Source organism: Microcebus murinus, chromosome 16 (genome assembly GCF_040939455.1).
Source record: "Microcebus murinus isolate Inina chromosome 16, M.murinus_Inina_mat1.0, whole genome shotgun sequence".
In the NCBI taxonomy this organism is placed as follows: Eukaryota; Metazoa; Chordata; class Mammalia; order Primates; family Cheirogaleidae; genus Microcebus; species Microcebus murinus.
In genome coordinates this window covers 43,746,651-43,773,149 of record NC_134119.1, presented here as the reverse complement: position 1 = coordinate 43,773,149, position 26,499 = coordinate 43,746,651, and the positions used below count along the sequence as shown (strand labels likewise).

Genomic DNA, 26,499 nt, shown 5'->3' with positions numbered 1-26,499 from the left:
GTGGCAGATAACCAAAAGTGGGACTGCTGGGACAAAGCATATGTGTATACTAATTGTGATAGTCATTGCCAGATTCCTTTCAAAGAAAGTTCTAGGCACTAACACTTTTTTTTCAAGCTGCATAAAGAGTATCTTTTTCTAATAATACAATGTTTCACGGAATATAAGTACATGACATTTAGAAAACCTTCTAAAGAACAAGAAATCAATATTTGTTCTCCTGTGGAGCTTCTGTGATCCCTTGTACTATCAAAAGGAGAAAAGTAACAGTGTTTTCCACAGAATTTATCCTCCCCTTGTTAAACTGACTTGTTACTTTTCCCCTTCCCATTCACGTTCTCCCTCTTCCCCATCACTCCACTACAAGAGATGCATGCCCCTGTGTTTATGAATATACTTTTCTCACTTGTAAGAGCCTTTGTCACATGACACATTTGTCACATAATTCCACTGCAGAGGAGAGCAAAGGAAGATATATCTTCCCCCCCAAATGTCCCCACAAAAGTTTTAAAAATGTTGTTTTTCTTTCATTCTTGACTATGAGAGAGAAGCTAAATCCCTTAAAGAAAGGCCCTCTCCCACTATTTTTCTAAGTAAATCTTTTCTTCCAGTAACTGAAAAGCAGGCTGATGTATTTATTTATTAGTTAGGACTCTGAACCAGTCTGCTGGGATCTGAATTCTAGCTCTGCCACTTATCAGTTGTATGACCGAGGGGCAAGTTACTTAACTTTTTTGAGGCCCCATTTTCTAATCTATAATATGGATATTAAAATATTTCTTATTTTGTAAGCTTGTTGTAACAAATGTGTATGTGTGTGTTCTTATATGAATATATGTATAAAGTCCTTAGAACAGTGCCTGAAAGACCAACTTGTTAGCTATTAACTCAAGCCACACTCCCCACTGGCCACTTGGAAGGTATCCCCAAAAGGAAACAGGATATGGAAAGTCCAAACTTCATCTGCCTTCTACCTGGAATGGAATGCATGCCTCACTCAGAGAACAGCTCTCCCCTCTGCCTCCTCTCAGGTCAGCAGCACATGGTCACTCACAGGTGCAGAGGGGAAGGGCCTGGGCCCTCTCCTGCAGGAGCTCATGGTCTGTGAGCTGGGAGAGAAGAATATTTTCTTACCCTCTCCTGAAAAAAAGGTCTACAAATCTAGTCTTAGGGCCATGACTTGAAAAAACTATTTATGTCATGAAGGTGAATTTCTAATTGTTTTCTGAATAGAAACACATATAAATAAAAAAGCAATTTAATATAAGAGTCCCTGCTGAACACAGATAGACTACCTTTTGACTTGTCATAGCTCTAAGTCAAATACAGCCACGACTGTGAGGATGGCAGAGCTGAGGGTCACCATCTTGTTGAAGGCAACTGCTCAGAGCCTCACTCTAGGGAGATTTTTGTTTTGTTTATAGTTTAGCAGTGATTCAAGAAGGCTGCTGGAGAAGGCTGCACCATGGCTAGTAAGGTTAAGAAATCAGGCTTATACAGATAACCAAGTAGTCACCCAACCCTTTCCCTCCTCATGCTGCAGTTCTTTTCCTTAGCAGGTGTGAGAGGGCCAGGCCCATATCCCTGGGCCCTCCTACTCCCAGTACACGCCTAGTGTCTTCCTGAAAGCACCTGTGCCTCTTGGCCTGGGTGCTTCTCTCAGCCAATGTCCAGTACGAGAAGAGGAGCCTGGCGCAACACACAGTCAGTGTCTGAGTTGGAGGGGAAACATCCCTCTTTCCTACCCCTTGGGTGAAATACTCCTGAGCCATGTTCTACACAATCTCCAAAGTTCCCAAATGGGGCTGAGCACCAGGTGCTCCCAACGGTAACCCACTCAATCATACACTCTTACAAACTACTTTCCCTTCCCCCCATCATTTTCCTCCCTCTCCTATCTATGCTTCCTGGGACCACTTCCCAAATAAAGTACTTATACTCAAACCCTTGTTTTAGGATCTGCTTCCAGGGGATTCCAACCTAAGTCACTTGCTGTTTAAGTGGGGACATTTCAACATAGTTTTAGGACTCCTTTCCTTCTTGCTGCAGTATTTATTTCAATCAGGGTTTCCCTTTCACAAGATCCCTTCACTCCTTGGGGATGAGCCAGGCCCTACAGTGGCTGCCTTAATCTTATGAATACTGCTCATATACTGGAAGCAGCAGTCTGTCCCATCAGAAATGGAAGAACCCTTCCCACCATCTAACACTGGGGTGTCATCTTCTCTGTCTGGTGCCTCTCCCACAGTGGAACTGCTCCTGGTCGCACACAGCTCAGCCATCTCTCCTGAACCACTCAAATCCACAGCTAAAGCCACTGCACGGCTCATCCCTGCACACCAGGCACAGCTGTCTCCTGTGTCTGTGCAGGCTTTCTCCCTTCAAGTTCTTCTTCAGTAGAGCTGTAAGGTATTTCTTCTGCCCCACAAAGCCAACTGAAATGGATGCTCCTTTTATTGCAAACATAAGCAGCTTAGAGGCAGGCACTCTGCTTGCCATGGCTCACCTGACTCAGCTGGAATATTACAGCACCAAGAAAGACCATTTCACTCTTTCCCAAGGTTAGGTAAAAACACAGCACTTAAAGCTGTTTTAATTTCATCAGGAATTTCTCCTAATTTTTGAAGAGCATTTACCCACACTACCTTAGAAAGTAGTGTAACAAGATGATTAATAGCATGGATGCTGAAGCCAGATAGTCTGGGTTTGAATTTTGGCTCTGCCTAATCATAGCTGTGTAGTATTGAGCACTTAACTAACTTTTCTGAACTCATTATAAAGTGGGGCCAACAACTGGGTCTCCTTCCAGAGTTGTTGAGAAGATTAAATGAGTTGATGCATATAAAGTGTTAATATAGCACCTGGCACACTGTAAGAGTGCAGTGATCATTACCCACCATTACTACTAGTATTAGGAGTGGGAGCAACCACCTGCATAACCATTCTCCACGTGACTCTTGCAGGGAGGGTTACAACACTGGAAGTGATACTCTCCAACCAGCCTTTAGCCCTGGGATGAAATGTTCTGGTCCTCCACAGTTCTCCAGTAGAAATGAACTGATTATACTCTATCATAATAGAGTATAATCAGTTCATTTCTACTGCTAGTAGAATATATTTCACAGCATAATAATTCAAAAAAACTTGAAAACCCCATTCCAAAATTTATACTATCATTCACAAATGTCATCGCCATCTCCTTAGAGTACAAACGTTTTGATGTGTTTTTATGTATATTCTGTAATCACTGCTCGTATGAAAAAAATTGAGCAACCAGAAGAACATGCCTAGAGACAAAAAGAGTTTATCCCAAAATAAAAAATGACAATACGCTGGGCACAGTGACTCATGCCTATAATCTAGCATTCTGGGAGGCTGAGGCAGGAGGATTTGCTGGAGGTAAGGAGTTCGAGACCAGCCTCAGCAAGAGTAAGGCTCCCATCTCTACCAAAAATAGAAAAAATTAGCCAGTCATTATTGTGTGCATCTGCAGTCCCAGCTACTCAGAAGGTTGCGGCAGGAGGATCACTTGAGCCCAAGAGTTTGAGGCTGCAGTGAGCTATGATGATGCCACTGCACTCTACCCAAGGTGACAGAGTGAGGCCCTATTTCAAGAAAAAAAAAAAGACAATATATTATAGAAGGGAAGAATTATTAAATTATAGTAAATTTGTGAGGATTCAAATGGGGCCAAACTTTGTCTTTTTACTGTATCAATTTTTGTTAAGTTTACTAACTAAATTAATAGTGGAAACAAGCTTGAGGCATGAATAGACTTAATCCTTTTAAGAGAATGCACGATTCTAAAGAGTAGCTACTGGATGCATGCAAACAATGGATGTCATATACCAAAACTGAGCCAGGAGTTTTACATTTAAAAAAGGGACACTCATTTACTTGATGACTTTTCTTGGCATCCAAGTTACTGCTTGTGGTTGAAAGTTGTGCAATAACTTTTTTAAATGTCTTTTTATAATTCAGAATCATCGCCAATTTGATAGATTCTATCCCCTTCTTTAGTATTTTCCAAGTCAACAGCCACCCTCAATACAGGCCCTCAGCGAATTCTCCCTGTCTGAACTTACCCTCATTTCCTCAACTCCACTGACTCCTGCAGGTTCATCTTGTATAGCCTTGCCTGCCTCATCTTCCTACAACTGCACAACTGTGGTAACTGCTCTACTCACACGTCCTTCCTTCTTCTGCTCAAACACACACCCACACACATGCACACATGATAATTCAAGGAGGAAATCTCAGTTTTTGAGAATGGTACTGTAATTTCAGGTACCAAATCCCATGATGTACCTTTCTGAGCTCATTTTCTACCACTTCCCTATCAGAATTTCAGACTTCAGCCAGACTAGACAACTACCCACTGGGCTTTTCTGTTCCTGCTCCTTCATTTATAACATTTCCTACCCTTACAATGTCCACCATATCCCCATGAACATCTGCCCATCCTTCAACATCAGCTCCTCCACCAAGGCTTGGGTTACTCATTTCAGAGGAAGCAGTACTTTCTTTCTTCTGTAGCTCATGACTGTCCCATGTAAGTAGCACTTATCACATACTAGCCTATGCCTTAGAATGAACATTGCTTGGTAAGAAGCACCTTGAGAGCAAGAACTGTGGCATTCATAGAGGGGCCCACTAAATTCAACCAGTGAGACTATACTGTGCGTTAGGAAAGTCCCTGGAGACCAATGGCTCTGGGCACAGAGATTGCCCAAAAAAGAGGAACTCAGATTTCCACTGAAAAATAAAACACTCATATAATAAGAAATTGTTCAGGAATTAAAATATAATAAGGATTAACTAATCATGATTTTGCTGAAATATATTTACCTTTTAATTGATCAAACATCAATGGAAAATTGGAAAAGGCAAGATATAAATTTCTCAAAATGTTTCCTAATTGAATCTTATGTAGTAAACAGTTAAAGCTTTTGAGGAGATGACATTTTTTAGTATAAAAGAAAAAACTTCTCTTCTAATTATTATGTGCAGCATTTTAAGGAGTCATTGACTACGTGTCTCTTGCCCTAATTTTAAATATGACTTAAAAGGAGAATTTATAATGTAAGCAATCTGTGGAGCAAATAGAGAAAAAAAAGTCTCCCACTTTACTTAAGTACCATTGACACTGCCGTACTAAGAATATGTGTATCACGAACGGCATAGAAAGAACAAACTGGCCTATAGATTAAAAACTCATCAATTATTTCATGACCAAATGTCAAACAGAAAAACTGCCTCAATGGTTTAGAAGTCTATCACATCATACCACATTTGGCCTACATCGAATGGCATATACATCATTTATCATTAAAGGCCTTTTTATATAGGTCAAGGTTGCTGGATGTTTCGTATCTTACAGTTTAAAGAATGCTCTAAATTCTAGGTTTTTTAACTTTTTAATCTATGGGGAAGGAAAACTAAAACTTCCTATAAACTCAGATTAATGCTTGCTAATGCACAGAAGAAAGAAAAACTAAAACCTTCCCCCTACTATAAAAACAAAATAGTGTGGCCTCTGTTTCTTTTCTGATAAGAGTCTTAAATACCAAACAGTTAACTGCATAATAACATTTACTGGCAGCCAGGCAGCCTGCTTAGCAGATATATAAAGCAGGTAAAAGGAGAAAAAGTTAATTTCTTGGCTGAATGATTCCATCGGTAGCTATAGGGCAAACCTGAAAGTCTTTTAGTAAAGTAGCAGTTGATTCTTCTATCAATCTGTAGCACACATACTCTTCCAAGGAAAGCATTAAATATGAAAATCATATCCCGTTATCATCTGTTTCCAGCTTTCAGCCCAGTAAGCTTTCCTTAATGAATGCTGCAGCCTAAGGAACAAGCACGCTGTTGGCTTTTCTGAATAATGGAGTGATGCTACCATTTTTGCTTATTACAATATCGACTGGCTGAGGGGGTTTCACACATAGTCACAAGTGACTACTCTTGCCAGCATGCTCCAAGTTATTACAAGATGTTTTTAGACATTTCATCTAAAAGAGCTTTACTGCTTTTAGTGAAGAAAACATCTATGGTCTTGAACAGAATCATTTATATGGAGATAGGCAGGAGGATTAGAAGCCTGCATTACAGCAGATACATAGCAGAATTTATTTAAGTATTCCTTGCCGATCTTTTTGTCTATTGCTTAGATATGCAATCTCTTCTTTCCACTTTCTCTGTGAAAAGGTTAAAATGTACAAAATCACATATACAAAGGAAAGAATCAAAATGCCACATTTTGTTTACTTTTCATTTAAAACATTTCTCAAACTAAGAAAAAAGGATCTACAAAGCATGTTTTACAAAAACACAATTTTACCTACTAACACCACTAAGGTTTTCTTTGGAGTTTATCTCTTAACCCCAAAGTGATGCCTTTCAGCAAATTTAATTAAATTAGATACTAAAGCAATACTGTACCAGCAAAAATCTTTAAATAATCATTTAAGATTTAATCAAAAAGATCTTTGTAATAAGATAATTTTACTTAAAATAATATCTTAAAATATGAACACTCCAGAAATCCTCTGTTAATAGAAAGTTTATCATTTTAACTTATTACCTTCTCTCTGTCTTCATCTTTCAGTTCACTTTTTATTCCCAGGCTATCTTTTGAAAGTAACTGCATCTTCTTAATGTGAGTCTCATATTCAATCTAAATATAAACAAAGTTTGATTTTGTGATGAATATTATTACAACTAGCTCCTGTCTATATCTTGCAGTCTTTACAACATAAAGGTAACAGTGAAGAAGAAAGGAAAAGCTGATGTTGTCAAGAAATTCAATTTATTTAGAAAACAGAAATTTTACAAATAACACATATCCAAAGTTGAATTCTATAAGATCCTATAAATTTTTTAATAAAACAAGGCTTGATGGATTTTTATTTAGTCTTTCATCAATTTAGAGAATAAAACCTTGATATATATATATATATATATATATATAAAATAACAGCTTGACATTTCATTATGCTATCATGAAAATCCAATTACTTTATTATGAAAATAACACATTAGACAATGTTTCCCTTGAAAAGTTTTGTCCCAAAGGGGAAAAAAAATCAACCCTACTGATTTCCTATCTATTTGATATCTACATAATTCCATGGTCCTGATAGTCATGGCAATTGAGTACATTATTTGCTAGATCATCACCTTAAAACAAATTCCATTTTCTATGAATAAAAATACGCTATAGACATGAATGATGAGTGCCATACGAATCAAGTTTGCTATGGCACTAATAACTACATAAAGATGTTTGCATCATCACCACACCATAATTGGTGAAAGTGATTTAATCATAAAATGACTTTTTCTTAAAAGGCATAAAAAAGCACTTTGATTCAGTACATTAGTAATTAAAGCCTTAAAAAAGTCACTGATTGTGGTCCATCAAAGATAAATATCAGAACATTTTCTAAATTAGGCAATTATGAACTGCAATTAGAAACACACCTATGAGATCATGAAATCAGAAAGCTGTTTTCTTAGTTCTCTGAACATAAAATAGGCCTGAGCTTTGCTTTGACACACAAAAACTGAACAGGCAATAATAACCAAAACTGATTTGCTTCCCTCAAAATATTTTAAAAGGTCTTATATGCTGTCCTATTTTTAATAACAGGTAAAGATTTTTTTTCTAGCAGAATGCTATTAACATGATAGATGACAGTAATGATCTAAACAGATAACCTAATTAAGTAAAAATTTTACTGATAAAAATAAGATAATAAACTAAGAAAAGATATAAGGCAATCATGAAGATAAAATTTACATTTCTCTATTCTATATCTAATCCTTTGAACTTAAAGATGTTAAATTTTTAACCCTAAGAGCTCTAAACAGGAATACTTGATAGATTCTCAGGGAAAGAATCTTTAGAAATGCATGGGGGATAGATTATAATATAAACATATTATTACAGGTTAGTTAAAAATTATTTTTTCCTGTGACTACAAATGTTTTCTTATGCTCTTTGATATCAATGGGCATTGTATTTGATTTCCTCACTATGGGATCATTTCAGAGCCACTCCTTCCAAAGGCAGAGCACTTCCTTATGGAAACATGAGAGTTTTATTCAATTCATTTTGCTGAAGGAAAAAGAAAATGACAACTACATAAAGGCTTCCTAAAGAACAGTAAGACAAGTATCTTCAAGAGCTCAATTTAGATTGTTCTCAATACATTTGAAAAATTTACTGAACTGTACTCTTTTTATAAATTAATGATGCAAATAGAAACTGAACAGTGTACTTTGAAATTAGAGAGATACTATGATAAACTGATTATTGATACAAACTATAACTTTGCATTCCCTAGGACAATGCATTTCCATCTAAAAATGTTTTGTTTTCTTTCTTTGCCTTTCATTTTTACATAAACACTTGGTTATTATCCATCAAATCCACCTCCTGAACATTGTGGAACAGGAGTTTTCTACAGTGCTATATGGGGTCTACTCGTGCCACAGTAACCTCTCCTCTCTGAATCCCCTCTAAGGATAATCTCCTTATCCTTCCCCTTTCACCCCCCCAGAAACCTGCTTTTAAACACCCAAGAACACTGAGTTAATCCATCAGGGAACTTGTTCTGTTACTGTATGGCTTCACGGCACTGGCTTGATGCTGCCCACCTAAATTTAGGAGGACCTTCCCATTCACTTCCTCACTAAGCACAAGCAATTTATTTCAGCTAAGTTACTGGAATCTGTTAACAATGATCCGGGGTCATGGGAAGAGGAGACGGAGGTTCTGGCAGATGTTTCAGGTCTCTGGGATCTCTCTCCATGTTCACAACACATCCCATTTTCCATTATGCTTTCTCCTTCTATGTTCACACATTCACCCTGTCAATTTTCCCTCCATCACATTACTGCTTGCCTGAAAGTGCCACTACTACCTTTTTTTCCACAGGCTTCCTTTTTTCATTTGTCTTCAGGATTGCACAGTTAATTCTCAAGTTACAGAATAAATGAATAATTGAACTGAATAGACATTGAAGATCAGCTGGCCCTGCCTCCTCAACCTAGAGTTGAGGAAATGGGTACAGAGTTACATACATTGGTTGATTTGACTCTCAGGTGAATATGAGAGATGGCCCCAGATTCACAGTCTTTTGTTTTCTCTTCCTCAATTTTTTCCAATATATGTGCTTCCTCTTAGATGGTGAACTTTTACCAAAAGATATGAGGAACATTTATTCATTCAACTAATACATATTAATAGGCAAGACACTCTGGTTGATAAAAAATGGAATTTGCTACAGACTTTGTCCTCCAGGGGCATGAAGGCTGTGCCCTGCTCATAGTGTCTGTCACAATGCCTAGCAGGAATAGAACGACAGCTCAAAATATTTGTTCTCAAATTTTATCCCCTTGGGCACATATAACCTAATGACTGCATTTTCAAAGAGAATCACATTTTTAAATAATGACATTGTATCTTCAGAATGCATCTGCTATTAAACACAAATGCTTCCTGGGAGGGTATAACATAGGGTATAATCAATACCACATTAGTTCTCACATACATGTTCATGGTCCATAAGAGAAAGAGACAAAAAATATGGAAGAATAAATTTTCAGTCAAAGGGGAAGTTTCAATGCTGAGTGCTTGCACTCACGGTGGGTGGGGGGGTGGTCTCAATGCTTATTGAGTGCTTGTTATGTGCTATATTCTGGGTCACATACTGAGAGCATTGGAGTAAGGAGCTCACAGTGAAGTGGGAAAACAGACGCATAAACAATTATAATACCACGAAGGAAGTGCTTACTGAGATAATTATGACACAGACCTAAGGCAGGGCAGAGGGAGAAAGGCCTTCTAATTGAAGGAGGTATGAGATAATGTGGTGCTTTCAAGGAAATGCAAATTGCTCAGCACATTTAAAGTACCGTGGGTGCAGTGAGTATGACACTGTGTGTGTGTGTGTGTGTGTGTGAGAGAGAGAGAGAGAGAGAGAGAGAGAGAGAGAGAGAGAGAGAGAGAGCGAGCATGTGTGCAGAAGATAAAGATGTAGAGAGACAGTGGGAAGATACCGTGGTGGAGGAATTAGAGAATCGAGAGGAGATGGGTGGGGAGATTTAGGGGTAAGGAGAGACGGGAATGGGGAGGGGAGCAATAGAAGGGAGAGATAGGGATAGAGGAAGAAGGTAGAAGGGGACAGATCAGGAAGAGATGGGGAGAGAATTGTGTGTGCGTGCGTGCGTGCGTGTGTGAGAGAGAGAGAGAGAGAGAGAGAGAGAGAGAGAGAGAGAGAGAGAGAGAGAGAGAGAGAGAGAGAGAATATGAATCTGCCCTTTCCTTCATCAGGGGAGTCATAGGTTGAGGCTGGACAGTGGTGTGAAAGCAGAGACCAGTGTCGGGGCTTTGTCCTAAAAAGCATGGGCCTGCACTTCGGGCCTGCACTTCAGGCCAAGGAGAGACGTAACCAGATGATGACTCTCACCCAGCACAGGGACCCTCCCTGAATGCCTTGACACACCAGCCCCACGCCTGGCTCTGCTGCCATGAGGAGGCTAAAGCAGATGCTTGCAATGCTCTACACATGTCCTTAGGACCTTTCTGGATGCTCCTAAGTTCTAGTATCCAGGACTCTATACTTAAGGCTTTTCAGAAGCCTGGGGAGGTTGCTCTGCTCACAGGAGCATACGGTTAAGTCCCTACCACCTGCACCCTTGCCCATCAGTGCTCAATCAGTGCTGCTCAGGAGCTGCTGTATACATATCCCAAATACTTCAAACTACTTGCCAGAGTCTCCTGTAGAATTAGGCTCCAGTGGCTGACTGTGGCAGTTGTCTTAGTAATACACCCTGTGCCCTCCCTGTCTTCCCTCCCCACTAGCCTACTGATGTTCCTTCATCCCCAAAAACCACTTATAGTTAGATCCTCATCTCAGGGGTCTGCTCTGGGGAGAACCCAACTTGACACAAGGACAATGGGCACCTGAGGAAAACTGTTCTAAGTTAGGACCAACTGGGGCACCTCTGCAAAAGCAGCTAATGCAAGGAGTAGGGGGCCAAAACGAGGGAGAGAAGGACCCAATCCTCAAAGCACTAATACTAATGTTTACATTCTTGAACTGAGTTTCTTCTGCCTCTTTATCCAACTGACAAGTAGCAATATAGATGCAACACTGTATTTTCAAAACTACATAACAGATCAATATCCTTAAAAGCCCTAAAAATTATTATAGGCCCCTAAATAAAGTATTATGAGTCATAACATAAGCTGAGAGTGTTTTCAGCATTTAGCCCATTTTAAAAGATTTTAATATTACATAATAAGGTGGGCCCAGCCCACTTCTACAAAGAGGGAGAGATTCACTTGGTATAGCTTGGGCAAAATCCCCACTTTCCCATGCTGTTTCACTTTGTTTCACTTTCTGGAATTCTACCCCATTTTGAAGTTCATTTGCATTAATTGTACTCTGCTGGAGCGGAAATACCCCTGGCATTTGGGGGTGTGTGGGCAAAGCAATGTGAACACCTTGCTCTTAGACTTAATGGGAGGCCAGTCAACAAAGAAGATCTGATACCTGAATGGGGCAGCACCAAGAGGAGACAAGTGATTCCGGCATACCTAAGGCCACCGTTAGACACTGGCACAAAAGAAAGAAGCAGAAAGAAATGGAAGACACCAGAGACAACCATCCCCCACGCTGAACATCGGCTTTCAGCACACCCTGCTGAGGTAAGCGGGATCACTGGTTGGTTTCTGACATCACTGTCTGGGTTTGTGGGCACAGAACAAGCACTGGCTTTGGACTTACTACCAAAGTACAGTTCTCCATGGAACTCATATCTTTCCCAAATATAGCTACAGGATCTGCTTTTTCACACCATCAGAATTTTTTTAAAAAGGCATTCTGAGCCGGGCGTGGTGGCTCACGCCTGTAATCCTAGCACTCTGGGAGGCTGAGGCGGGCGGATTGCTCGAGGTCAGGAGTTCGAAACCACCCTGAGCGAGACCCCATCTCTACTAAAAAATAGAAAGAAATTAATTGACCAACTAAAAATATATATACAAAAAAAAATTAGCCAGACGTGGTGGTGCATGCCTGTAGTCCCAGCTACTCGGGAGGCTGAGGCAAGAGGATCACTTGAGCCCAGGAGTTTGAGGTTGCTGTGAGCTAGGCTGATGCCACGGCACTCACTCTAGCCTGGGCAGCAAAGTGAGACTCTGTCTTAAAAAAAAAAAAAAAAGGCATTCTGTATCCAAAATTCAAAAAAGGAACATCTACATAACTTTTGAGTCATGTTTATGGAGAAAGGTTTTCATATTCCTAGTTTGTTATTCTTTTCTTTAATATGGTCCCCTAAGCTGATATTCTCTAGTAGCTCATCATACAAGATTTTTTTAACATAGCCTATTATATACAACTAATGCTCTCAATATAAAAATATTTACAAAAGATGATTCTTCCTTTCAAACTCTTTCCTTTCACATTCGGTTATAATAACAAATCAATAATTAAATAAAGTCTCGATACGAAAATAAGAGGAAATTTTCTATTATTTCCTTTATTCTATTGGGAAGGCAAAATTCCCTGCTTTGTCCATCACTTTAGTTTTCTACATGAAATCTTTGAAAAGTGGTTAACAATGCTGATAATGACAGCTTTTTGTGAATTTGAAGCATTTTATTTTAATACTAAGAAAAACTGGGAGTGCTGAAAGTTGCTATTGCTTGAGCACATCAAACCTCAGATCTTGGTCTCTAAATATCCTTCACCATTAAAAGGAACTATAGCTTCTTGGATAAAAGGCTAATTTCATGACTGAGGCAGGGAAAATACAGGGTAAACCTGAAACATCTAGTTATGCCACAAATCAAAGAAGGCTCAGAATCAAAGAGACATAGAAGCCAACTTGAAGAAACTCCCACTGGCTAAATTTGGGACAGCAGGACCAAGACAAAGAATAATTACTATAGTTGATAACATACTGAGTAAACAAAAATTCACAATTCCATTGTGATATTTAAAAAAGGAAGTCTACATCCATACCACACTGAATGCAACCAGGCATGTCTGATCTTGGAAGCTAAGCAGGGTTGGGCCTGGTTATTGCATGGATAGGAGATGGCCAAGGAATATTGGGTATCATAGGCTTAAAAAAAAAAAGGTAAGGCCGGGCGCAGTGGCTCACGCCTGTAATCCTAGCACTTTGGGAGGCCGAGGCGGGCGGATTGCTCAAGGTCAGGAGTTCGAAACCAGCCTGAGCGAGACCCCGTCTCTACCAAAAATAGAAATAAATTAATTGGCCAACTAAAAATATATATACAAAAAATTAGCCGGGCATGGTGGCGCATGCCTGTAGTCCCAGCTACTCGGGAGGCTGAGGCAGTAGGATCGCTGAGCCCCGGAGATTGAGGTTGCTGTGAGCCAGGCTGACGCCACGGCACTCACTCTAGCCTGGGCAACAAAGTGAGACTCTGTCTCAAAAAAAAAAAAAGGTAAAGTAAGGGAAAGAAGGGGAAAATGCTCTTCAGCTCTTCATTATAGAAGAAAGCCAGCTGCAGAAAATCACCATTTCACAACCTTCATAACTGATTCAGAAGACAAGGCTCATCAGTGTATCCTAAAACCACTAGGTAATTCATTTCTGGTGGAAGGAGAAAAAAAGAATGAAAGAAAAGAAAAATAAAATAACATTAAAAATAAATAAATACATAAATAAATAAAATAAAACCACTAGGTAAAAGGCTACCAAGGAACACAATATTTCCATGATGTCAAACCATCACTCCATAAATATCTACTAATTTACAAAGGGGAAAAAAAGATACGTTATGATAGAGACATCTAGAGATCACCATCTTAACAAAAGGATCAAAGTCAGCCTCATTCAGGTGGGCCACCTAAAATTATGGGCCTCTCAATGGGATGCACTTGAAAATATAATCTCAGCAATGACTATTTGCATTTAAATTAATTAAAATTAACAAAATTAAAAATCCAGTCCTCTGTGTCACAGCCACATTTTAATTGCTCTATAGCCATATGTTAGACAGTATCAGCTAGATACAGAACATTTTTATCACTGCAGAAAGTTCTATTGGGCATTGCTAGTCTAGACTGCATTTCCAGTTCACAGAAAATAAAGGGGAATACTCTACAAGTTAAATGATACCTCAAATTCAGAATGTGGCTCATTCTACAACCAACTGACCTGCCTTCTTCAAAATTGCCGACACCATGGGAAAAAAAAGGAGGCATGGTAGGAAACTAAATTAGATTAAAAGAGACTAAAAAGGCACAGTAAGCGTACAACACCAAAACCACATAATATATGAATTCTAATTGGCTCCTGGTCTGGAAAAATAAGATACTTTCTAGGAGAACTAGGAAAATCTGAATATGGGCTGGATATTAAATGACATTATGGAGTAGTTTTTAATTTTCTTAGATGGGATAATGGTATGAGTATGTAGGAGACTGTCCTTGTGTTTAGGTGATCCCTGTTCAAGTGCTTAGGAAAGAAGTGTCCTGATGCCTGTAGCAGCCTTCCAATGGCTCAGGGAAAAAATACGCACACACATAGCAAATACAACAAAATATTTACAACTATTGCATCTAAGGAGAATATATGAGTGTTCACTATAACAATGATTTTAGTTTTTCTGTGTATTTGAAAATTTTACAATAAAAGGCTGGTGAAAACTGCTAGAGCAAAAAAAGGAGGGGAGGGAACTGCTGCCAACTCTTCCTATAATCAGTGTTCAGATGGATTAACTTGGGCAACAACACCTGACCAGTGCAAATGGTGAGGAAAAAGGTCTTGCTTCTAGCCCTCCACACTTGGCATAATTAGTGGAGCAGCAGGTAGGGAAATGGGATGCCAGAATCAGAAAGGGCTGCAAAGAGCAGTTGCTTTGGGTCACACAGCCCAGGAGCATGAAGGCAAACTCCTAGGGACAGTTCTACTCCTCATTGTTATCCCAACGCACTGCCTGACCAAAGAGAGGAACCCATACAGAAAAAGAACTCTTTAAAGAGGGAAGCAGTTTCTAGAGTGAACCCTAATGCTGCTCAAATTCAATCATTCAGCCAACAAATACCATGTGTCAGACACTTTGCCAGGAAATGGTGTGTGATTTTGCCTGTGTTACAGATATTCCATCAAGTCCTCAACTAAAGTATGGTTCTTAGAAAATGTAATTTCAAATGTTCTGATCAAATTTATCCATACAGTAATTCACAGAGAAAGATGATACTTAATCTTATGTATGAATAACTAAATATTAGTGACTACCATTGAGCTAAAACTTACTGCTCATTATTTCCAATTTTAGCATAAAAAGATTAAAAATAAAACATAAGCCAGACATGGTAGCATGCACCTAGAGTCCCAGCTTCAAGAAAGGCAGGAGGATTGCTTGAGCCTAGAAGTTCAAGTTCAGGCTGGGCAACATAATGAGACCCTATCTCAAAGAAAAAAAAAAAAAATACACCGAACTCACAAAAAATAAAATAAAACATAATACAGAACAAGATGTCACCTTCAGTTTTTGAAGCTTCTCTGTATTTGTGGTAAATTGTCCAACATGAGCTTGGAAATGCTCAAATTGCTTTAAATATTCTTGGTTTCGAATATGAGCCTTCTTTTCAGATTCACATATTTCCTTTAGGTATTTCTTTAGTTTCGTATATTTCAGCTTAACTCTAGAAAAATAAAAGATATTTAAACAATGGAATTAGACTTTGACAAAGCTAAAGAGGAGGATTTTCGTTAACAAAACTGTTAATGAGACAATGTAGTCTAAGGTATTTTACCCAAAGCACTGAAACCCAAAGGACAGAATGTGTACACACATTTTTAGAATGAGAAAATCAATGTTGTATCACTGAGGTATCACACTGGTTACCTCTAGGCATAACTCCTGAGAAATGTATACAAGGCCACGTAACATTCACAGAGTTAAGATTTATATGGATTTATTTCTCACAATTAAATGTGACTTCAAGAACAGTTTCTATGTGGTCATGTTCAGACAAATAGCCCATCAGCATTATTACATATGACAATTTCAAAACTATTTACTCGGCTGGGCGTGGTGGCTCATGCCTGTAATCCTAGCACTCTGGGAGGCTGAGGCGGGCGGATTGCTCAAGGTCAGGAGTTCAAAACCAGCCTGAGCGAGACCCCGTCTCTACTATAAAAATAGAAAGAAATTAATTGGCCAACTAATATATATATATATAAAAAAAAAAATGAGCCGGGCATGGTGGCGCATGCCTGTAGTCCCAGCTACTCAGGAGGCTGAGGCAGGAGGATTGCTTGAGCCCAGGAGTTTGAGCTTGCTGTGAGCTAGGCTGACACCACGGCACTCACTCTAGCCTGGGCAACAAAGTGAGACTCTGTCTCAATTAAAAAAAAAACAAAAAAACAAAAAACCTATTTACTCATATGGAAATTGAATCAAACTATAAACCACAAGGGATAAAATTCAAAAAGTTTAAAATTTAAAGTACCAAAAAAGCTCTCACTGAGATAATGTAAAAATTATTTGTTAAACAGGATGGTAACTCTACTCAAACTGTGAAAAACCTTTAGAGACTCTTATCCAAAGAGTAATATCAGAAGACATACTGGATAGTTCAAGTTGTACAACCCACTATTCTCATGGTACAAACACTACTAATTCTAACTCTTTCTTTACAAGTATTTAAATCATAAAACAGTACCTGTTATGCAGTATTTCTATTGTTGGCTTAATAAATTGTTCAACATTCTTTCATCAAGCAAAAATAGGTTAAAAAAACCCCACAAAAATATTCACCCTCAAAACACAGATTTGCAAAGATGCTGGAGATGTGCAAAACTGCTCAACAACAGGCTTTAATCTTCTAACCCAACAATTTTCAAGAATGTCTTTATCTTAATAATGCTTTGTCCATGGTTGGCTGTCTCCATTTTTCTTTCTGAACAAAAAACTTAAGACTGGTTTTATTGCTGTCATGCCTGCATTTTTGACACAGGTGACCGTAATGGAGGTAGAATCTAACACACTGTCTTTTACACTCAGGCACTTAATAAAGCTGCTTGTGGTGTCCTATGTCTACCTGGAGTAGGTACAATAGTAACCATGCCTTCTCCATCCAAATTCTAGTTCTATTCCTGCTACCACATTAACCTTCAAAGCTGACCACACAAGTAAGTCATTCATCTATCCATGCAATCATTCATATATTCAGCACTCTGAATATGAAAGCCTTTCACCTGAGGTCAACAGGGAAAACAAACAGTTAAATAAATACAATGTGATGAATGCTCTGAGGGAAACTAAAAAGGACTTCTATACACTAGGCAACCTGACCTAGTTGAAGGGGTTAGGGAGGACTTCCCAGTGGAAATAATTTTTTAGCTGAGACCTGAAAGATGAATACGAGTTAACCAAAATTGGGGAAAGCAAGAATGAAAAGATGACAGAAAAACACTCCAGACTGGGGAAACAGTATGTCAGAAAACTCAAGGCAATAAATAAGACCAACAATATTGATAAAAATAGTAATAGATAATAATAGACTCTTACTCTAGGTCAGATACTGCTTTAAGGAGCTGTATGTATTAACTCACAGAGTTCTTATAATTATCCTTATTCCCACTTGACAGATGAAGAAATAGAGGCACAGAATATTGAAGTAATTGCCCCCAAGGTCACAGGAATAAGTGGTGAGGCTCAGAGTGAACTGAGGCACTGACAACAGAGTCTACGTGCTTATATCATGCGACAAAAGATTTTGTCATGCTTAAGAAAACAAAGTGTCAGTCAGTGTAGAATTTTAGGAGGAGGCTGAAAAGAGATAGTGATGATGAAAATTAAACAGGGAGCAGAAGATGAAGAGTCTGGTGGGCCACTGCATCGGATGCCTCTTGTGCCACCTTACATCCTCCTGGCCCTTTTTTCTACCAGCCACACAGCTACAGGAATGTGGTGAACATGAACCCTGAGAACATCTGCTGCTGCCTCAGCTGCACTTGGCATCTTGCTTTCTCAGGTCTGCTCTTCTCAGTTTGCAGCATGGAAAGCCTGGATGTGAGAAGCATTAACTCCCTGTGGGGCTGTGTGTACCCCTTCTGGGGGTCAGAAGCCAGCAGGAATACAGCCCCGTCTTCCTTCACTTGCATGGACACTTGTGTGGAGCAGAAGGTTGTCTACATGGCTCCTCTGATGATTCTTCTGCAGGTCTGCAGCGATCAAGCCCCAGGTGTCCACAGCAGTGAACAGCTCCTATTTCATTCTTCCCAGCCCTCAAATAAACTACCGCCTACACACAGGCTGCATCTCAGACTCTGCCTCCTGGGGAATACCAGCTTGAGGCAGCCATGTTAGACAGTTTCTATTTTATCCTACAGGCAATCTGAGAGGCTATTTTTGGCAAATCATATTCTCTGTGTTCCAGGAAATAACAAGAGGCTGAGAAAGAACAAACTCAGCAAACTTGGTAAAGTTACCCATTCCTTTCACACTCATCCCTCCCACCACCATTATGCCAGGAAGCTGCCCAAGAATAAGGTGCATGAGAATACTACACCCTGTCCTCTGCCCCTTTAGCCATGGGCTACAAAAATATTAATAGCAGCTGCCATGGATACTCTCAGACTTGGGCCCACTCTGGAGGTCATGGAATCTACAATGCTACTATTTCTTCCAGAGACAAAACAAGCTATTTCCTATCTCTTTCAGAGCTGCTAGACCTATGTCTGTCTTGACTGGAAACTCTGGAAGTACCCTGAATTTTAAAGCCAAAGAATAATTTTGAAGATGAGGAAATAAATGGACCTAACAGGTGATTTGGTTTGAAAGTCTTCTTGGCCTCTCTCTCTTTTGGATGAGATTTTTTCATTTCTCACTCATAGTGTAACATGGATAAAACACAAATTTAATGCTATCAAACCCAGAAATTCTTCATATGAATAATATTTGAAGGTAATACCATATATTTGGCTTAAGGATAAAGCTCAGTTTTTACAAAATAGAAATTAAGATATTAAAAGTCTGCTCTTAATAGTAGGGTATGTAACCTAAAAAGGATAACATGTACTATATATTATCCACTGCTTATGTATAATAATTTTAACAGTCATGCCCATCTATCCATGAAAAAATGAGATACCAGGTAATTCTGCCTACAAAAATTTGTTGAAAGATCAGCTATAATTACGACTTAATCGTTACACTAACTCAATGTGTTTAAATTGTGACCAAAAAGATAAGACTATCTTTTAAGATATTTAAGCAAAATAGACTACTGAAATAACACAAATACCAAATAATGAAAATAAGATAATTTCAATCTTGTACTAATTTTAACCAAATTTATTCTTTAATTGATTATATTAAATTGCAGTTTTGTTTTACTTCAAAGTGTTACACACTAAAAATAACAGAATGGTAGACGTACTCCAACAATGGTATTTATGATACGATATTTGGGTTAAATTTTTGATTAATATATGGAAATTGGCTTGAAAACTGTCACCATTGTCATCTCTTACCTGTATGTATCAGACTGATGATATTCATAAAGCTTCTTTTCCAGGTCCAATCTCTTCTTTTCACTATAGAAACAAAACATTTTATAAGTAATTACATTAATACATAATAGGCAGTTTTATTTAGACCATGCTTTTCTTCAAAATCATGCCTTTGTGAGAATGTTTCTCTGGTCTCTCTAAGGAGCAGAAAAGGCCAAATGCATTTGAAACAAAGACACAAAAATACTTACCAATCACCAGGGAAGCCTAAAAAACAAAATAGACACCAATATGAGGCAAAAGAATCTTTTCCCAAAGTAAATGGGAAATGCAATAGGAAATGGCTGGGAAGCAGGTTCGTTCAATCAGCGAGTATTTCTTGAGGGCCCGTCATGAGCCAGGCACCATTCTAGGCCTGGAGACTAATGTAGTGAACAAGCCAGTCAAGACTCCTGCTCTCAGACAGTTGACATTCTAAGTGGAAAGAGAGACAATAAACAAGTATATAAAATGTAATATGGCCAAATTTCTCTGGGTCACTGACATTTGAGCATTGGGGGTCCCACCAGATCTGGACACAATGCTTCCACAAATCCACCTTGGATTGAAGACTGGTAGCTTGCTCTGCTCCCAACCAAACATGTCTGGACATAGCCAAGTGGCTAAGTTAAGAAGGAACCTCTAAAAAGTAAACCTGGCCTCACTTACATTTGATGAAGATCTCCTAACACTATCACTTCAAATTTGGGGTAATTTGTTTTTATAACTTTGTAGTGTTGCCCTAATTTGTCACTGACTGCTGTTTCCCTGAAGCTACTACCAGTAAAGACTTACTTAACCTGTGAAATTCAGGTGAGTGCTGGCAGTGAGCTAGAGGAGAAAGCCTGTCTTATCCCACACCCAGCCTGTGTCAGAGGTAGGGAACACTGGGCAGCAAAGGTGGTGGCCACAGCCAAAGCCAAAGGCCTGTGGGGTAAACATGCTCAATGGGAAGCCATTCCATCCCAAGAAGAGTCTTTGGGAGGTTTAACCACAGAGGGTTCCATCTGACCACCACCATTTGCATCAATCCCAGCTAACTGAAAGCCAAATTGCTAATCTAAATTAGTATAAAGCAAAGGCTGAAAAAGAAACCACATAATATCCAAGAAAAGAATACTAAACAAAAGACTGTGAAACAAAGATAAGACTCCAACAGAAGGTGATCTCAGGCTAGTCTCTGAGGGGAAAGGGCTGGCCTCACATTCCATTTGTGTGCTCTTAATTATTAGTTTCTGTCTTCCTTCAGATAACTTTTAAAAAACTATTACAAAAGTTACTGTTAGCTACATTGTAAGTTAAGTAAGTTTTCTTTCCTTATCATAATGTTAAATGGAACCTATCATTTAACCAAAAGACTTTTAATGGAAAAATGGGGTCCAAAATCCAAATACAGAACTGCTTGGGGAACATGACCTATTCCTTATTAGGGTTATATCTATGTTAAAAAGGAAAAAATTATAAACATACACATTTTTAACCAATATTGTCACATAGATCTTTACTTTCTCATTAATAAGACTGAAATTAGAAGTGAAGAAAATATAGTATAATTGCTTCCAGGTTAGAAACTTTAATTAGTTACTTTTTCCAATCGTTTCTTGGCCTTTTGCTAAGATCAAGTGTGTAGTTACTTTTTCCCCTTCTAAGGTTTAATGACCAATTGGGTAATTAGTTCATGAAGAATGAATGACTAGATAGTGTGGGCAATCTGTCATTAAATTATGTGGACAGAAGTACCTTTAACTATGACCCTGTACCCCAATGTAATGCTTCACTTCTATTGTATTCCTGAAAACAAAGCAAGACGGAGTCTGGGCATGAGGAACCATCAAACAGACCTGGCTTTGGGGTCACCCTCTAGAATGAAAGCTGTACTATGAAATTGTAAGGAACATTAAAGACCAGGAAAGACTGAGGAATTGTTCTAGGCCAGGGAAGACTGAAGAGACATGGCAACCAAATGCAACCTGAGTTCCAGATGACACCTTGGACCAGAAAGAGAAAAAGACATTGCTAAGATAGTTGGTGAAATCTAATGGGGGTCTGTGGACTGGTATATCAAGATTGACTTCTGAACAGAGAGGGTTGTATGGTGATTATGTACAAGAACATCCTTGGTTTTTTTGAAACATACACTGGAGGTTTTTAGGAGTGATGGGGCATCATCTGTAGTTCTTGAATGGTTCAGAAAAAACTAATTAAACTAATGATTTTATATAGACAGAAAGGGAGAATGGAAGTATAATATTAATAAAATGTTAAGAGTTGAGGAATCTGGGTGAATGGAGTATTGGAGGTCACTGTCCTGCATTTGAAACTTTTCTGTAAGCTGGAATTTAATTTAAAATAATTTTTAAAATTCATCTATGACCTCTAATGAAAAATGACCACAGTTTCTTTGGAAATCCATTACCCCTAAGCAGCAAGTTCTTTTTAGTAATGAATGTAAAACATCTTTGTTCCTGTTCTGTCTTCAGCAGATGCAGACATCTGTTGCTCATACTTCTCTATCATAACGCTTCGTACACTGAAATAACCACAAACACCTCTTGGCCTTCTCTTCCAGGCAAATGGTGCTAATGTTGTTAACTCTCCATTATAGGCCCATTTCCTAATGCTCATTCATGTTACGGCACCTCTGAATACTAAGTCCTTCATAGCTATTTTAAAGTTAAGACTTAAAACCAGATATTTACTTCCAATGAAAAGCCAGGGAAAGGCTTATTGGTAGGATTACCTTGCAATTCCTACAGGTCTCTATTTCAGAATCCCTGAAATGCCCAGCTCTGGGATGCTTACCCATAGTCCATGTGTTCAGTCACCTGCACCCTACACCTGGGCCTTTCAAAGTTTTATACTGTTAAGTAGTCCTTATGTAACTGAATTTTCTCCTTTTAAGCCAATTATTATTCTGTTTTTATCTCAATACCACAATCTCTACCATCTTCAGCTTTACCCAACTAATATCTCAGTGTCAATTTCTGGATTATTATGTTATCTCACCCTGAATCAATATTGGCATTGAAAAAACTTGGACTGGTTAATGGCCCTTTTAAAGGGATGTTTTTATATAACTGTAAGAGTCAATTCCACTTACATGTTTCTACTATGCATGCAGGCACTATACACACTGTAACTAGTCACTCCATTGACTTTCACCACAAAGCACAGAAAATACTGTATTCACACAGGAAAACAGACTATAAAATTACATCTATGTGTGATCATAGGTAGGTTAATTGCATTAGAAATATACCAGTTACAAGGAAAAGGCCCAGATATTTAGACCAGCTAACACTGCAGTGACTACTTCTAAAAAGGCTGAGAAATGGTGAGTTTTTTAAAAAATCTCCTACTTTCCAGAAGTTCTAAATTGATAAAGCAGCTGTGACTACTCAGGGTTGCAACCTCTCAAATGACTCTGGAATTTTAGGAGACAGTGGTTCCTGTGGTCACTGGGATTATTATTATTATTTTTAAAGGTATATCCAAACACTCAAATTGGATACAGACAATAATACGCCTTACCCATTGCTTTGCAAAACTGTAGCTTTCAATTTTTTTACCTTAAGGTCCATTACTCTAGTAGAGAGAGAAAAAAAAATCTGTGGCCTTACTTTACATATTAGTCAAGCTGCCTCATTTCTGGTGAAGAATCAAGATTCAGAGAGGCCAAACAACCTGCTCAAGGTCACTTAACTGTTCATGGACTAGAAGAATTCAGGTTTCCATGTTCCTACTGCAGCTTTTGCTGTAGCTAAAGTTATTTGCCTCTATAACTGTGTGTAATATGCATTAATTAGAGTTAGTTACAGATTCTTAAAATGAAAAATGAATATACACAGCAACAGATTTGTACTGACTTAAGAAGAAAACAAATCTCCAAATGCAGAACCTTGAATAGGCTATAAAATTTGACTCGAATTCCTTACATAATTTCAACAGCCTCACCTTGTTTAATAATTAAAGCAGTAAGTGTTAATCATAAAGTGTGTAATCATTACAGTTATTATACCATAAGGACTATAAACAGCCAGGTGTTCCTAGCACAGGAAGCAAAAATGATAACTCACAATTAACTTGGTTCGAAAGAATGTCATTTAAACCAGAAACATTATAAAATCAGAACTTGGGCAAAGAGACATTAATAACTAAAGGCCTGGAGTAACTAAGCCACTCTTCTACCTTTACAAACACTGAGTGAAAAGCACTTTAAGTATACTGAAACACAGAGCAATGTCTTGTCTTTTAATTATCAGGTATTTGCAGACACCTAATACCATCTTGGAAATATCACATGATTCACTTTTCCTGGTTGACTGGAAAGTAGTCATTATTTAGTGACAATGTGTGGCTACTGGGTTCTATATTAGACATTCATAACTCCTAGACACTGGCTGAGTTGACTATGAGATTTCTTCCAATCAACAAATATTTATCAAGCACCTCCTTCACCACAGATACTCTACTTCGAGCTAAAGATCCAGTTATAATAGATATGGTTTCTGCCATCCATTAATGGCAAGTCACTTAAGCCATCATTTAGAGTGCTATAAGAATGCTGAGGGTCACAAAAGTTAGGGAATGGGTTGGAACAGAAAAGGCTCTGCATGAAGTGATTTTTATTTAAAGTTGGAAATGAAGAAGTCACTGACATAGTGAGTGTTGATATGTCAGAAAGAAAACAGAATGTAGAAAAGGAGTAAGAGGAAGCCAGTTATAGATACTCGATAAATATTTGACAAAAATTAAATCTAGCTAAGATTAATGTAATTCCTTTTCAAAATTACTTACTTCTGCCTTTACCTTCCATGTAATTATTGTTATCATTTTAGAATTGTCACACATACACACAGCACTCCTGTTCACTAGAATGATTTTGTAACTTTTAACAGTCATTAAACGTTTTATCAAGGGATCCAAAAATCTATTTCCTTTCTTGTCAACTAATGAGATTTCCAACTCCAATTAATTTATTATAGCAGCTAAGTAAGAGGTCCAACAACTTATCTTTCATGTGATTATTTATAGTAAATTGCTTTATAATTTTCCTTTTTAAGCACTCTTAGATCTAGCTGTTTTCAGTGGTTCCCATCTTTCATATCTTAATCAAAAGCATCATGAACCCTTTGGAAGTTGGACTTCCGTCGCTGGAAATCTAGCCAGCCCCCGCTTCCAAAAAAAGACTCCTGCATTTAAATAGGGCATATATGTGACAAACACACACACTCTCTCCCGCTTGCGTTCTAAGACCTGTCATCATTGATGCAGTGCAGCTGTCAAGGTGGGATGACAATTTGAAGAGCGAGTGGGGAGGAGACGTGTAGAAGGGGACTAGAGAAATTCACAGGCTTGACGGAAAGTGACAGGCAGGAGAACTCCCACTTTCACTTCTGAGCAAATTCCGTGACTCGGCCGCAAGCTCCAGCTGGAGAACAGGCTTTAGTTGCTGTTGGGGGCGGGTGACTCACCTCTCTCCACGCCCACCCCCAATGCAGGGGGCGTCTCTAGCAAACTTTGTCCTCTAGGCCCCACCGGGAGCTTGGAGGGCGTCCCGGGCGTGCAGTGGCCCCAGGGGAACCACAGGCAAAGAGAGTAGGAGGGAACAGGGGGACTGGGCCCCAGAAGACGCTCCGCGCCGGCCGACTTCCCGCCCCTTCCCCTGGTGGCCGTACCAGTCCCGCAGCCCGGCCTGGAGGTGGCCCAGCCTCTCGTAGTAGTCGGGGGTCGAAAGGTGCTCGGACAAGGCAGGGGTCCGGCGCATGCTGCAGCCGCTAGTGCAGTCGCCGCTCCGCACCGCCTCAGAGCGGCGGTTGGGCCAGGGTTGTCCTAGGAGACGGCCCCACCATGCACCGCGGGTAAACACATGCCCGGCCTCCTGCTGGGGGCGGGACGGGGCGGGGCGCCGTGGCGGGGGCGGGGCGCCGTGGCGGGGGCGGGGCGCCGTGGCGGGGCGGGGCGCCAGCCGTGCAGGGGGTGGGACCTAGGCAGGTTGTAGGAGGCGGGCGGTCGTGGAGGCGGGTACAGAACACCTTAGAGGGGGCGGGCAGAGGCCACTTGCAAGTGGCGGGGCAGGCGGCCTTGGGCGCTCTGAGTCTTTGCCTCTTTTCTTGCACACAGGATGTTTCCTTTCCCCTCCTCCTTCAGAATTCTACAAGCTGCATTGCTTTTACAAGGTGCATTCTGTCTTTCCCTTCTGCCTCCCTCGCTTCCTTCTTTCCCTCTCTCCTTTCTTGGGAGGATTTGCTCAGTGCCAGGCACCATGCTAAGTGTATTCTCCTACCAGCACTCAAAAACAACACAAAACACCACAAAAAAGACAAAACCCAAATACTAAATAGCTGTGCTCTGCCCCGGCAGTAGAACAACCCCGTACTTGAAAATCCATACTGAACCTAAGGATGTGTTTAATGCTCCAGGTGCCATTACTGTTGGCGCAGTGGGAAAATTTTTGCGAAGCAGATATTTGTGCAGACGTAGCTAGAATGGACAATGCTACATATTGTAGAATCCTCTAGCAGGAACTCTGGAGCCAGACTGCTTGGGCTCAGATCCCCTCTTGAACTGCACACATGTGTGACCGTGTGCAAGTCACCCTCTTGAAGCCCAGGTTCCCTCATGTGTAAAATGAAGGCTGTTAACGCAGGATTAGTTTAGGATTAGATTAGTTAATGTTAGTGTTTAGAAGAGGGCCCACCACATAGAAAACATCTGTTTTTATTATCATCATAATCATCAACATGAGGAAAAGGTTTCCTAAAAGAAGTCAACCATATTCTAAAACCCACAGGGCAGGAAAAAAACAAAAACGGAACTATAGAGTTTCTTTAGTCTTTTATTTGTCGCTTATTTTGATTTCTTTTCTAAGTCACTAATTTCACTTATTATGTGCAAGGTGCAACAAACTGAAATTGGCCATTAGTAAGAGAGATGGAACATTTAAAGGTC

At 39.4% G+C, this 26,499-nt stretch overlaps 1 protein-coding gene across 1 annotated transcript in view; it reads right to left on the bottom strand.

Moving 5' to 3' along the window:
* KIZ (kizuna centrosomal protein) overlaps positions 1-25,445 on the bottom strand; it is a 113,098-nt gene extending 87,653 nt beyond the window's left edge. Inside the window, exons 1-4 of the mRNA XM_012761976.3 lie at positions 25,227-25,445; positions 19,531-19,593; positions 15,530-15,692; positions 6,584-6,676 (exon numbers count right to left, since the gene is read on the bottom strand). Of these exons, the coding sequence (XP_012617430.2) occupies positions 6,584-6,676; positions 15,530-15,692; positions 19,531-19,593; positions 25,227-25,315 (408 nt within the window). The 5' untranslated portion in view covers positions 25,316-25,445. The remainder of the gene's footprint in view (positions 1-6,583; positions 6,677-15,529; positions 15,693-19,530; positions 19,594-25,226) is intronic.
* Between the last annotated feature and the right edge of the window lie 1,054 nt (positions 25,446-26,499).